The sequence below is a fragment of the Cnephaeus nilssonii genome (assembly GCF_951640355.1).
Source record: "Cnephaeus nilssonii genome assembly, chromosome: 5".
Taxonomy (NCBI): domain Eukaryota; kingdom Metazoa; phylum Chordata; class Mammalia; order Chiroptera; family Vespertilionidae; genus Cnephaeus; species Cnephaeus nilssonii.
This window is the reverse complement of record NC_137076.1, coordinates 8,739,376-8,754,177: the sequence shown is the minus strand read 5'-3', so window position 1 is coordinate 8,754,177 and position 14,802 is coordinate 8,739,376. Positions and strand designations below refer to the sequence as shown.

The 14,802-nt window shown below is 50.0% G+C and overlaps 1 protein-coding gene across 1 annotated transcript in view; it reads left to right on the top strand.

The window, feature by feature from the left end:
• OBSCN (obscurin, cytoskeletal calmodulin and titin-interacting RhoGEF) overlaps positions 1–14,802 on the top strand; it is a gene marked incomplete at both ends in the record, with an annotated part of 160,537 nt that overhangs the window by 45,103 nt on the left and 100,632 nt on the right. The window contains 3 exon segments of the mRNA XM_079773281.1: positions 2,437–2,712; positions 9,255–9,530; positions 12,678–12,953. Coding sequence (XP_079629407.1) covers positions 2,437–2,712; positions 9,255–9,530; positions 12,678–12,953 — 828 coding nt within the window.

The following is a 14,802-nucleotide window of genomic DNA, read 5'->3' as shown; positions in this document are numbered from 1 at the left end:
AGCACCTGCCAGAGCCTTCTGGGTGCTCCTCACCAGCTGGGACTCGGGCTGTACCTGTCACGAGGAGTCTGAGGTAGACCAGACGTCTCTTACCTGTGTCATGTGAATTTCCTACTCCCCACGTCCTGGTAGCTCTCAGATGCTCACACCCAGCGACATGGGCAGAGACATGTTTGAATTTCATTACAACAGAATATGGAATGGTTCCAGCCACCTAATCTTACTTGCATCCATCTCAAGACTGAACCGTGTGTTTGCAAATTGTAGCTTTTTAGGGCACGCCCTTGCGTGTGGATGTAGAAGTTACTGCACCATCACTTGTCACAAAATCTAGATCCGAGTATTCTTGCAAGGTCTGTGCAAAAAATAAACAAAGAGCAGAGTATTGGCAGGGGTGTTCCGGGGACCTGCACCTGTGAGGTCTGGAATTCTCTTCCTAAAGTACATCGTGGTTTCCTTTTGTGTCCTGTGTCAGAATCCCCTGGGAGTCTGATGTACAGATTTAGACATGGAGAGGAATAAGGAGCTTCTCCCACACTGCACGCCTTGTTGAAGACGAGCTATAGCGATAGCCCTTGACTGTTGAGTCAGTATTTATGTCATAGTGTTTCCTAAGGACGCATGTGTATTTGTCTCTGCGTTGTTCACAGAGATGTCTGTGTACTGTGTTTTCCTTTTGTTAGGAGAGTTTTAACCTCAAATCGACTTCCAGGTGCCTCCAAATAACAGTTTGATGTTATGTCTGTGTACAATAGCTTGTGGGTGTGTATAGACACAAAAAATCCACCAAACATTTTTAATTGTTACTTTAGGAGAATATGACAAATTATTTTGTAGGGGTAAATATGAAAAGGTTTGACAAATTGACCCAATTATTAGAAAACTACATGAAAATTGACACAAGATTTTGACAGTTCAAATAGTCCTACAACCTTTTTAATAAATGGACCAACAATAAAAAAGTTCTTATAGGTGAAGATGACACCCCGGTGGCTCCACTGGAAAATTATATGAACTATTCGGTAAGGAAATTATTGCATGTTCATAGAGATCCTTCTAGACTCTAGAAGGATCTCACGACCCACAGGTTGAGAACCGCTAGCAGGGTTGCCTAAGACCATCGGAAAACACAGATATTTACATTATGATTTATAACAGTAGCAAAATTACAGATAGGAAGTAGCAACGAAAATAATTTTATGGTTGGGGGTCACCACAAAATGAGGAGCTGTATTAAAGGGTCGCGGTATTAGAAAGGTTGAGAACCACGGTTTCAGAGCTAGAGAAGGACATACGGTATGTGGCTTATTACGTGGCACCAGCATGACATCTATCACCAACATCTGATAGGGAGAGTTCAAATTAAGGGCCAATTTATTGTGGAGACCAAGGCCCAAATCTGAATCTAGGTAGTATCAAAATGAATGGGCAATGTATTATGAGGACGATGCAGTATAAAGAAAGTCATGACCCAGCTGTGTGAGCACTACAAAGGTCAGCAAGTCAACCTCATTCAAGATGACATGACTTGAGCAGATTGAAACTAAAATATGAAGCGATCACCTCATCAGTGCAGAGCTGAGTTTTGATAACATTTAATGTCAGAAATATAGAAGAAATGTTTATCAGTATCTATTCACGCATTGGATTCTTAACCAATTATAAAGAAAACGGATAATCCTTCTTCTGATAAATGATACTGAAGGACAACCAGCTAATCACACTAAGTGACACTTGAAGGCTTTGCCTGTGAGATCAGGGAACAGGCAAGGGGGCTCACAGTCATAACTTTGGTCAGCAGGAAATAAAGTAAAACGTATACAAGTGTGAAAAACTGATGTGAAATTCAGTTTGATTTACGCAAAAGATACATTATTAGACTTAGTGGGAGGTGAAAAAGTATTACGGTGCCCCAAATCCCCATAAACAGACACACCACAGAAGAGCAAACAGTAAAGACCGAAAACATAGCCAAGGCCCACCACTTTGTGAGTCATCCACACCATGGAAGAGACAGGCTCAGGAGGCACAGCTCAGTCCCCTAGGAGGCCAGCAGGTGACACACAGAAGGCAGGTGGGAGGTGGAGCCCAGGACCTGTCCCTGGCTGGGTGGGAATGCTCCCTGCACATCCGGGAAAGACTTGGTCACCTGGGGAGGGTGTATGTACACCTCATGGCCTGAAGTCCCTTTGCTACAGGGTGTGTGCTCCAGAGAATTCTATCACGTGTCCCCAGCAGGGACTGCTCCCTGGGCAGTGGTCAATGTGCAGATGAATGAGCTACTTGTGCTGAGAAGGTGCTGGGGCTTCTGCAGGGCACACAGAGCTTTGTGGATTTTCCCGTCCTGCCACCTCCCTGCTTAGACCTTGCGTCCCGAGTGCTGTCCTCCTGATTTAGAAGATATCTTTGACCCTGTGTGTCCCTCCCTGTCCACAGAGCCCACGGTGGTGTTTGCCAAGGAGCAGTCGGCACACAGCGAGTTGAAGGCCATGGCCGGGGCCAGTGCCACGCTGAGTTGCGAGGTGGCCCAGGCCCAGACGCAGGTGACATGGTACAAGGATGGCAAGAAGCTGAGTGGGAGCTCAAAAGTGCGCGTGGAGGCCACGGGCTGCACCCGGCGGCTGGTGCTGCAGCAGGCGGCAAAGGGGGACAGCGGCGAGTACAGCTGCGAGGCCGGGGGCCAGAGGGTCACCTTCCATCTGGATGTCCCAGGTCAGTTCTTTGGTGACACTAACTTAGCTTTGTGTGTAGGTAATGACTACAGCCTGACACACCCTGGTGCTCTTTCCACTGGACCTCACCTCTTTAGCCTTCTATCCTCCATCTCCCATATCATCCCAGTGGTGGGGCCAGACCAGGCTGGGTGGGCAGAGTGTGAGCAGAAGGGAGAGGTGATCCTGTACAAGCGGAGTGGCACTCAGGTTTTGCTCAGTCATGGTTCCCAGCTCCTGCCAGAGCCTTCTGGGTGCTCATCACCAGCCGGGACTCGGGCTCTACCTGTCACATGGAGTCTGAGGTAGACCAGACATCTCTTACCTGTGTTATGTGAATTTCCTACTCCCCAAGTCCTGGTAGCTCCTAGATGCGTGCACCCAGCAACATGGGCAGAGACACGTTTGAATTTCATTACAACAGAATATGGGGAAGTTCCTGCCCCCCAGTCTTACTTGCATCCATCTCAAGACTGAACAGTGTGTTAGCCAATTGTAGCTTTTTAGGGCACTCTCTTTCATGTGGCTGTAGAAGCTACTGGACCATCACTTATCACAAAATCTAGATCCGAGTATTCTTGCAAGGTCTGTGCAAAAAATAAACAGAGACCAGAGGATGGGCAGGTGTGTTTTGGGGACCTGTACCTGTCAGATCTGTAATATCTTCCTAAAGTATATCTTGGGGAGAAACCAAGATGGCGGCATAGGTTAAACACCTAACCTACAGCCTGGCACAACAATTTCAAAAATACAACTAAAAGTCAAAACGGACATCATCCAGAACCACAGGAAAGCTGGCTGACTGAAATGCCCACAACTAGAAGGAAAGAGAAAACCACAAGGAAAATCAGAGAAGCCGTAAAAGCCTGAGGTATGGAGACACGGGCGGAGACACGAGCCCGCGCGCATGCGGGGAGGACGGAGCCGGAGAGGAAGGGGCGGCTGACGGCCTGGCTGGCCTTCTCTGGCGGGAAGGAGATAAAAGCTCCAGATTGTGCTGAACCCCAGCTCCGACTGCACTGAACCCCAGTTCCGGGCGAAACCCTGGGAAGCCGGGCTCATGCTGGGGGAGTCTGGGCTGTGGGGCGGAGGCACAGAGGAGTTGCACCGGAGCCACGCACGGGAATGTGCGCAGAGGAGGGACTGTTGCCTGTGCCGCTGGATTGCCCTAGCGGGAAGGGGACAAAAGCTCCGGACCATGCTGAACCCTAGTTCCAACTGCACTGAACCCCAGTTCCGGGAAAGACCCGGGGAAGCCAGGCTCATACTAGGGAAAGCTGGGCTGTGGGGCAGAAGTGCAGAGAAGCGGCGAAGGGCAGAGCACCGGAGGCGCGCACGGGATTGTGCGCAGAGGATGGTCTGTTGACTGTGCCGCTGGATTGCCCTGGTGGGAAGGAGAAAAAAGCGCCAGACTGCGGTGAGCCCCAGTTCCGACTACACGGAAACCCAGTTCCGGGCGAGAATCTGGGAATCCAGATTCATTGGGGGAGAGACCAGACTGTTTGGCAGCTGGCGAAACTCCAGGGCGCTTTTCTCTCAGAGGTGTTTGCTAGGAGTACAGAGGGACACTGAGACACAGGAACCTCATAGAACGGGGCTGACGGGAAGCCAAGGCTGTAGGCTCCGCCCTGTAACTCCGCCCCATCCAAGCTGAGCACAGAGGCTTTTACAATTTTGCAAGTCTAGTTGAATGGGGCTGTCTCCCGGCATAGACACAGCTGATCCTCACAGCCAATTGGACTGGAGATCACATCCTCCCAGTGTACCAACAGCAATCAAGGCTTAACAACACCAAGACTTTGCACTCAGCCCACAAAGGGGGATATCAAGAGTGACCACCTAGGGAGATTGGGGAAGCTGAGCGATAGGGAGGCAGCCAAAAGGGGAAGACACCGAAACAGCTCACGAATATAAGGGATGCTGTAATTCCTGCTGAGTGGCCTCAGACAGTAGCTGACCTACACTCCATTGGAGACCCAGAAACGAAGGCATCTAGTGGTCGGTGTGAGATGACACCAGATTTCAACCACTCGCATAAGGGACACATTCAAGAGGCAGACTCAGTGAGCACCAAAGCCTTGCTGCACCAAGACCCGGCCCATAAACGTGTCTCCCGCACAGCAACTCTTCCTTTATAGACACAGAGGGTCCGCACAGCCAATTGGCCTGGAGGACAATTCCTCCCAGTGACACCAACAACAATCAAGACTTAACTATACAAAGAAGGACCAAGATGGAGGCATAGGGCAGAAGCCTGATTGTTGCCTACCACAACAATTTTGAGACTACGACGGGAGAGCAGAGCAGACACCATCCAGAACCACCGGAGGGCTGACTGAGCAGATGCTCTACAACTAGAATAAAAGAGAGGGGTACGCAGGATGAAGCTGATGCCGGTGACCCAAAGACCACACTTTAAGAACTACGGCTCAGGCGACACAATGGCGGCCTGGAACGTGCTCGGCGCAGTTCCCCCAGCGGTCTCCGGCTGAGGGGAAGGCTCCACTCGCTGCCGAGCACGAACAGACGAGCCCCTGGGAGACATGGGGTGGGAGACTCCGCGCTTGCTGACCTCCGAGTCCTTCAAGAATCTCAACGCCCCGGAAGCGGCCAGGTGCGCACGCTCGGCGACCGGCCACCGCTGCAGACCCAAGGGCCGACGCAGCCACCCCGGACCAGCCCGCCGCCGCGCACCTGGCACACCGGAGCTTCGCCGAGCCCGCCGCCCAACGAGTTCTGCGGCGGCTGCCCTGGAGCTCTGAGAAAATGGCCGAAGGAATTGCTGAGAGGGAATTGACCAACAGGAATTGGGATCAAGAAGACGAAACCCCGCTGGGTCCCGGATCCGGGTGAAGCCGCGCGCCCCTGGGTCCGGGTGAGGCTGGGAACTGGGTCAGGGTGAGGCTGGGTCCCGGATCCGGGGAGGCCACATGCCCCTGGATCCGGGTAAGGCCGCACGCCCCTGGGTCCGGGTGAGGCTGGGTCCCGGGACCGGGTGGGGCCACCCCCTGGGTCCGGGTGGGGCTATGCGCCCCTAGGTCCGGGTGAGGCTGGTACCTGGGTCCGGGTGGGGCCGTGCTACCCTGGACCCGGGTGAGGCCACGCGACCCTGGGTCTGGGAGAGGCCATGCGCCCCTGGGTCCGGGTGAGGCCACGTGCCCCTGGGTCCGGGTGAAGCTGTATCCCGGGTCCGGGTGAGGCCGTTAGCCCCTGGATCCGGGAGAGGCTGTGACCCTGGTCCGGGTGAGGCCTCGCACACTTGGGTCCGGGTGAGGCCACACGCCCCTAGGTCCGGGTGAGGCCACACGCCCCTGGGTCCGGGTGAGGCCACGCGCCCCTGGGTCCGGGGGAAGCTGGATCCCGGGTCCGGGTGAGGCCATGTGCCCCTGGATCCAGGTGAGGCTGGGTCTTGGGTCCGGGTGAGGCCATGGGCCCCTGGATCCGGGTGAGGCCACGCAACCCTGGGTCTGGGAGAGGCCACGCGCCCCTGGGTCCGGGTGAGGCCATGTGCCCCTGGGTCCGGGGGAAGCTAGATCCCAGGTCCGGGCGAGGCCGTGTGCCCCTGGATCCGGGTGAGGCTGGGTCTTGGGTCCGGGTGAGGCCATGGGCCCCTGGATCCGGGTGAGGCCACGCGACCCTGGGTCTGGGAGAGGCCACGCGCCCCTGGGTCCGGGTGAGGCCATGTGCCCCTGGGTCCGGGGGAAGCTAGATCCCAGGTCCGGGCGAGGCCGTGTGCCCCTGGATCCGGGTGAGGCTGGGTCCTGGGCCCGGGTGAGGCCACGCGCCCCTGGGTCCGGGTAAGGCCACGCACCCCTGGATCCGGGTGAAGCTGGATCCCGGGTCCGGGTGAGGCCACGTGCCCCTGGGTCCAGGTGAGGCCACGCGCCCCTGGGTCCAGGTGATGCTAGATCCTGGGTCCGGGTGAGGCCGTGTGCCCCTGGATCCGGGTGAGGCTGGGTCCCAGGTCCGGGTGAGGCCACGCGACCCTGGGTCTAGGAGAGGCCACGCGCCCCTGGGTCTGGGTGAGGCCACGCACCCCTGGGTCCGGGTGAAGCTGGATCCCGGGTCCGGGTGAGGCCGTGTGCCCCTGGATCCGGGTGAGGCTGGGTCCTGGGTCCGGGTGAAGCCACGCGCCCCTGGGTCCGGGTGAGGCCGCGCACCCCCTGGGTCCAGGTGAGGCCACATGCCCCTGGGTCCAGGTGAAGCCGTGCCCCTGGGTCCGGCCAAGACCAAACCAGAGGGAGTTGGACCTGCATTACCACCATTTGTCCACCATCCAGAGCTGAGGGGTCAGTGCCGACATGTACTCATAAGGAACTGGTGGACATTGATATTGGGTCTCAAAAGAACTGTTGGTCCAGAAAGAAACTCACTACAGACTGATTCATTTGCCTGTCAGCATAACTATTATTGCTCGTCTCACATTCAGTTCTTATAAGTATATCTCTAGTGACACATGATTTCGCTCATCTAGGGGAAATGATGAACAACATAGACTGATGAACAAGAACAGAACCAGAAACAAGGAGGCATCGATCGGACTATCGGGCCTCAGAGGGAGGATAGGGGAGGGTGGGGGGAAGGGGGAGAGATCAACCAAAGGTCTTGTGTGCATGCATATGAGCCTAACCAATGGTTAAGTTCAACAGGGGGTTGGGGCATCCGTGGGGAGGGGTGTGGGATGGGAATGGGGGGATGAGGACAAATATGTGACACATTAATCAATAAAGAAATAAAAAAAAATAAAAAAATAAAGTATATCTTGGTTTCTTTTGTGTCCTGTATCAGAATCCCCTGGGAGTCTGATGTACAGATTTAGACATGGAGAGGAATAAGGAGCTTCTCCCACACTGCACGCCTTGGTGAAGACAAGGAGCTATAGCGATAGCCTTTGACTGTTGAGTCAGTATTTATGTCATATTTCCTAACGACGCATGTGTATTTATCCCTGTCTGATTTGTTCACAGAGATGTCTGTGAACTAAATGTGTTTTTATTTTGTTAGGAGAGTTTTAACCTCAAATCGACTTCCAGATGCCTCTTCATAATAGTTCAGTGTTATATCTGTATGAAATAACTTGTGGGTGTGTATACATACAAAAAAAATCCACTATACATTTTTAATTGTTACTTTAGGAGAATATAACAAATGATGTTATAGGAGTAATTTATGAAAAGTTTTGAGAAATTGACCAAATTATTAGAAAACTATATGAAAGTGTCATAAGATTTTGACAGCTCAAATAGTCCTACAATCCTTTTCAATAAATGGAACCACCTTAAAAGTTCTTATAGGTCAAGATGACACACCAGTGGCTCCACTGGAAAATTATATGAACTATTCTGTAAGGAAATTATTGCATGTTCATGGAGATCCTTCTAGAGCTAGAGGAGGACATAGAGTCCCTGGCTTAATATGTGGCATGAGCATGACGTCTATCATCAACATCTGATAGGGAGAGTTCAAATTAAGGGCCAATTTATTGTGGAGACCAAGGCCCAAATCTGAATCTAGGTAGTATCAAAATGAATGGGCAATGTATTATGAGGACGATGCAGTATAAAGAAAGTCATGACCCAGCTGTGTGAGCACTACAAAGGTCAGCAAATCAACCTCACTCAGGACATCATGGCGTGAGCAGATTGAAACTAAAATATGAAGTGATCGCCTCAACAGTGCAGAGTTGAGTTTTGATAACATTTAATGTCACAGATCTAGAAGAACTGTTCATCAATATCGATTCATGCCATAGATTCTTAACCAATTTTAAAGAAAATGGATCATCCTTCTGATAAATGATACTGACGGACAACCAGCTAATCACACTAAATGACCCTTGAAAGCTTTGCCTGTGAGATCAAGAACAGGCAAGGGGGCTAACAGTCACCATTTTGTCAGCAGGAAATAAAGTAAAACATATAGTAGTGTGAAAAACTGATGTGGAATTCAGATAATATGATTTACGCAAAAGATACATTTTGAGACTTGGTGGGAGTGGGGAGAAGTATTACGGTGCCCCAAATCTCCATGAACAGACACACCACAGAAGAGCAAACAGTAAAGACTGAAAACATAGCCAAGGCCCACCACATTGTGAGTCATCCACACCATGGAAGAGACAGGCTCAGGAGGCACAACTCAGTCCCCTAGGAGGCCAGCAGGTGACACACGGAAGGCAGGTGGGAGGTCAAGCCGAGGACCTGTCCCTGGCTGGGTGGGAATGCTCCCTGCACATCCGGGAAAGACTTGGTCACCTGGGGAGGGTGTGTGCACCCCTCGTGGTGTGAAGTCCCTCTGCTAGAGGGTGTGTGCTCCGGAGAAGTCCTTCACAGTGTCCCCAGCAGAGACTGCCCCCCTGGGCAGTGGTCAATGTGCAGATGAATGAGTTACTTGTGCTGAGAAGGTGCTGGGGCTTCTGCAGGTCATACAGAGCCTTGAGGATTTTCCCGTCCTGCCACCTCCCTGCTCAGTCCTTGCGTCCCCAGTGCTGTCCTCCTGATTTAGAAAATATTTTTGACCCTGTGTGTCCCTCCCTGTCCGCAGAGCCCACGGTGGTGTTTGCCAAGGAGCAGTTGGCACACAGCGAGGTGAAGGCCATGGCCGGGGCCAGTGCCACGCTGAGCTGCGAGGTGGCCCAGGCCCAGACGGAGGTGACATGGTACAAGGATGGCAAGAAGCTGAGTGGGAGCTCAAAAGTGCGCGTGGAGGCCATGGGCTGCACCCGGCGGCTGGTGCTGCAGCAGGCGGCGAAGGGGGACAGCGGGGAGTACAGCTGCGAGGCCGGGGGCCAGAGGGTCACCTTCCATCTGGATGTCCCAGGTCAGTTCTTTAGTGGCACTAACTTAGCCTTGTGTGTAGGTAATGACTACAGCCGGACACACCCTGGTGCTCTTTCCACTGGACCTCACCTCTTTAGCCTTCTATCCTCCATCTCCCATATCATCCCAGTGGTGGGGCCAGACCAGGCTGGGTGGGCAGAGTGTGAGCAGAAGGGAGAGGTGATCCTGTACAAGTGGAGTGGCGCTCAGGTTTTGCTCAGTCATGGTTCCCAGCACCTGCCAGAGCCTTCTGGGTGCTCCTCATCAGCCGGGACTTGGGCTCTACTTTTCACATGGAGTCTGAGGTAGACCAGACGTCTCTTACCTGTGTCATGTGAATTTCCTACTCCCTAAGTGTTGGTAGCTCTTAGATGTCTGCACCCAGCGACATGGGCAGAGACACGTTTGAATTTCATTAGAACAGAATATGGGGAAGCCCTGCCCCCCAGTCTTATTTGGATCCATCTCAAGACTGAACAGTGTGTTACCAAATTGTAGCTTTTTAGAGTACTCCCTTGCGTGTGGATGTACACGTTACTGGATCCTCACTTGTCGCAAAATGTAGATCAATGATATCTTGCAAGGTTTTTACCCTAAGTAAAGAAGGAGCAGAGTATTGGCAGGTGTGTGTTGGGGTCCTGCACCTGTGAGGTCTGGAATATCTTCCTAAAGTACATCTTGGTTTCTTTTTGTGTCCTGTGTCAGAATCCCCTGGGAGTTTGATGTATAGATTTAGACATGGAGAGGAATAAGGAGCTTCTCCCACACTGCATGCCTTGTTGAAGACAAGGAGCTATAGTGATAGCCCCTGACTGCTGAGTCAGTATTTTTGTCATAGTGTTTCCTAATGACTCATGTGTATTCGTCCCTGTCTGGTTTGTTCACAGAGATGTCTGTGAACTAACTGTATTTTCATTTTTTTTAGGAGAGTTTTAATCTCAAATCCCTTCTAGGTGCCTCTACATAACAGTTTGGTGTGGTATCTGTGTACAAAATCTTGTGGCTGTGTATAGATATGAAAAAACCACTATAAATTTTAAATTGTTACTTTAGGAGAATATGACAAGTTATTTTCAAGGAGTAAATATGAAAAGGTTTGACAAATTGACCAAATTATTAGAAAACTATATGACAATTGAAATAAGATTTTGAAAGCTCATATAATCCTAGAACCTTTTTAATAAATGGGCCCACCATAAAAAAATTTCTTAAAGGTGAATATGACACCCCAGTGGATCCACTGGAATATTATATGAACTATTCTGTAAGGAAATTATTGTATGTTCCTGGAGATCCTTCTAGAGATTGATAAGGAGTTACAGTCTCTGGCTTATTGTGTGGCACCGGCTTGGCATCTATCACCAACATCTAATAGAGACAGTTCAAATTAAGGGCCAATCCATTGTGAAGACCAATCCCAACATCTGAAGCTAAGTAGTATCATAATGAATTGGCAATGTATTAAGAGGATGATGCACTATAATGAATGTCACGGCCCAGCTGTGTGAGCACTAAAAAGGTCCGCGAATCAACTCACTCACGATGTGAGAAGATTGAAACTAAAATATGAAGCAATCGCCTCATCAATGCAGTGTTGAGTTTTGATAACATTTAATGTCAAATATCTGGAAGAAGTGTTTATCAATAACCATTCATGCCATAGATTCTTAACCAATTATAAAGAAAACGGATCTTCCTTTTTCTGATAAATGATACTGAAGGAAAACCAGCTAAAGACACTAAGTGACATTTGAAAGGTTTGCCTGTGAGATCAGGGACCAGGAAAAGGGACTCACAGTCACCACTTTTGTCAGGAGGAAAGCAGGAAATAATAAAAAAAAACACACATAAAAGTGTGAAAAACTGATGTGAAATTCAGATATTATGATTTATACAAAAGCTAAATTATTGGACTTGGTGGGAGTGGGGAGAAATATGGTGTCCCAAATCCCCATGAACAGATACACCATAGAAGAGCAAATAGTAAAGACCGGAAACATAGCCAAGGTACACCACTTTGTGAATCATCCTGTTGCAGAAGACCAAAGAAAAACCAAGCAATACATTAAAGAACAGGAGGGACACTGTTTAACACACCGGCGGACTCAGGAAATAGCTTTCCAAATCTGAGTGCAGAAACATGCATGGGACTTCTTTTTATCTCTTCCTGTGGTCTTTGTCCCGCAAATATGGATTATGCTTCCGGTCCTTTTCACGGGCCTTGCAAGAAAGCCCCCAGGTGTTGGGCGTCTCCAGGCCATATGTGATGGTCTGGCCTGGCACCAGCATTAATAAACCTCCCTCCGGGGCAGCGCACTGTTCACAGTAATAGGTTCTTCAAGAACAGTTTCTGGGAAGGAGGTAGTGACTTAATTATAGGTTATCAAAAATGTACACTAAGCTTGCTAGTATGGATTCAGATCACTAGCCCACAAATATCAGGGTTACATTGGAATTAGCCCTTTCTATTTTTTATTTTATTGATTTTTTACAGAGAGGAAAGGAAAGGGATAGAAAGTTAGAAACATTGATGAGAGAGAAACTTTGATCAGTTGCCTCCTGCACACCTCCTAATGGGGATGTGCCCGCAACTCAGGTACATGCCCTTAACCAGAATCAAACTTGGGACCTTTCAGTCTGCAGGCCGATGCTATATCCACTGAGCCAAACCTATTAGGGCGGAATTTGCCCTTTCAAGCCTTCTCTATACAAACCATGGAAGAGACAGGCTCAGGAGGCACAGCTCAGTCCCCTAGGAGGCCAGCAGGTGACACACAGAAGGCAGGTGGGAGGTGGAACCCAGGACCTGTCCCTGGCTGGGTGGGAATGCTCCCTGCACATCCGGGAAAGACTTGGTCACCTGGGGAGGGTGCGTACACCCCTCATGGCATAAAGTCCCTCTGCTAGAGGGTGTGTGCTCCAGAGAAGTCCTTCATGGAGTCCCCAGCAGAGACCGTCCCCTGGGCAGTGGTCAATGTGCAGATGAATGAGCTACTTTTGCTGAGAAGGTGCTGAGGCTTCTGCAGGTCACACAGAGCATTGAAAATTTTCCCGCCCTGCCACCTCCCTGCTTAGTCCTTGCGTCCCCAGTGCTGTCCTCCTGATTTAGAAGATATCTTTGACCCTGGGTGTCCCTCCCTGTCCCCAGAGCCCACGGTGGTGTTTGCCAAGGAGCAGTCGGCACACAGCGAGGTGAAGGCCATGGCCGGGGCCAGTGCCACACTGAGCTGCGAGGTGGCCCAGGCCCAGACGCAGGTGACATGGTACAAGGATGGCAAGAAGCTGAGTGGGAGCTCGAAAGTGCGCGTGGAGGCCACGGGCTGCACCCGGCGGCTGGTGCTGCAGCAGGCGGCGAAGGGGGACAGCGGGGAGTACATCTGCGAGGCCGGGGGCCAGAGGGTCGCTTTCCATCTGGATGTCCCAGGTCAGTTCTTTGGTCGCACTAACTTAGCTTTGTGTGTAGGGAATGACTACAGCCGGACACACCCTGGTGCTCTTTCCACTGGACCTCACCTCTTTAGCCTTCTATCCTCCATCTCCCATATCATCCCAGTGGTGGGGCCAGACCAGGCTGGGTGGGCAGAGTGTGAGCAGAAGGGAGAAGTGTTTCAGTACCAGTTGAGTGGCACTCAGGTTTTGCTCAGTCATGGTTCCCAGCACCTGCCAGAGCCTTCTGGGTGCTCATCACCAGCCGGGACTCGGGCTCTACCCTTTACATGGAGTCTGAGGTAGACCAGACGTCTCTTACCTGTGTCATGTGAATTTCCTACTCCCCACGTCCTGGTAGCTCCCAGATGACTGCACCCAGCAACACGGGCAGAGACATTTTTGAATTTCATTACATCAGAGTATGGGGAAGTTCCTGCCACCCAAGCTTACATGGATCCATCTCAAGACTCAACAGTGTGCTAGCAAATTGTAGTTTTATACGGCACTCCCTTGCATGTGGATGTAGACGTTACTGGATCCTCACTTGTCACAAAATCTAGATCCATGTTTTCTTGCATGTTCTCTGCAAAAAGTAAAGGAGAGGATAGGATTAGCTGGTGTGTGTTGGGGACCTGCACATGTGAGGTCTGGAATTCATTTCCTAAAGTGCATCTTAGTTTCCTTTTGTGTCCTGTGTCAGAATCCCCTGAGAGTCTGATGTATAGATTTAGACATGGAGAGGAATAAGGAGCTTCTCCCACACTGCACGCCTTGGTGAAGACAAGGAGCTATAGCGATAGCCCTTGACTGTTTTGTCAGTATTTATGTCCTAGTATTTCCTAAGGAAGCATGTGTATTTGTCCCTGTCTGCTTTGTTCACAGAGATGTCTGTGTACTAACTGTGTTTTCATTTTGTTAGGAGATAAAACTCTACCTCAAATCGACTTCCAGGAGCCTCTACATAACAGTTTTGTGTTGTATCTGTGTACAATAGCTTGTGGCTGTGTATAGATAAAAAAAAATCCACTGTACATTTTTAATTGTTAATTTAGGAGAATATAACAAATTATTTTGTAGGAGTAAACATGAAAACTTTTGATAAATTGACCAAATTATTAGAAAACTATATGAAATGTGGCAAAAGATTTTGACAGCTCAAATAGTCCTACAAGTGTTGCAATAAATGGAACCACAATAAATAGAAGTTCTTATAGGTGATAATGACACCTCAGTGGCTCCACTGGAAAATTATATGAACTAGTCTGTGAGGACATTATTACATGTTCATGGAGATCCTTCTAGAGGTAGAGAAGAACATACAGTCTCTGGCTTACTACGTGGTACCTGCATGACATCTGATAGGGAATGTTCAAATTATGGGCCAATCCATTGTGGAGACCAAGGCCAAAATCTGAAGATAAGTAGTATTAAAATGAATGGGCAATGTATTAAGAGGATGATGCACTATAAAGAATGTCACAGCCAAGCTGTGTGAGCACTACTAAGGTCAGCAAATCAACATCACTCATGACATGAGCAGATTGAAACTAAAATATGAAGTGATCGTCTCATCAGTGCAGAGTTGAGTTTTGATAATATTTAATGTCAGAAATCTAGAAGAAATGTTCATCAATATCTATTCATGCCATAGATTCTTAACCAATCTATATATATAAAAGGCTAATATGCAAAGTGTTCCCTCAAGAATTTGCCTGAGAGACCGGTTGTTTGATCACTCACTGTGACATGTGCTGACCACTACGGGGTGGCGTAGAACAAAGGAAGGCCCAGGCCTGCAGCCAGAAGGCTTATAGGCCCAGATCACCTGCCAGGACTAGCGACCA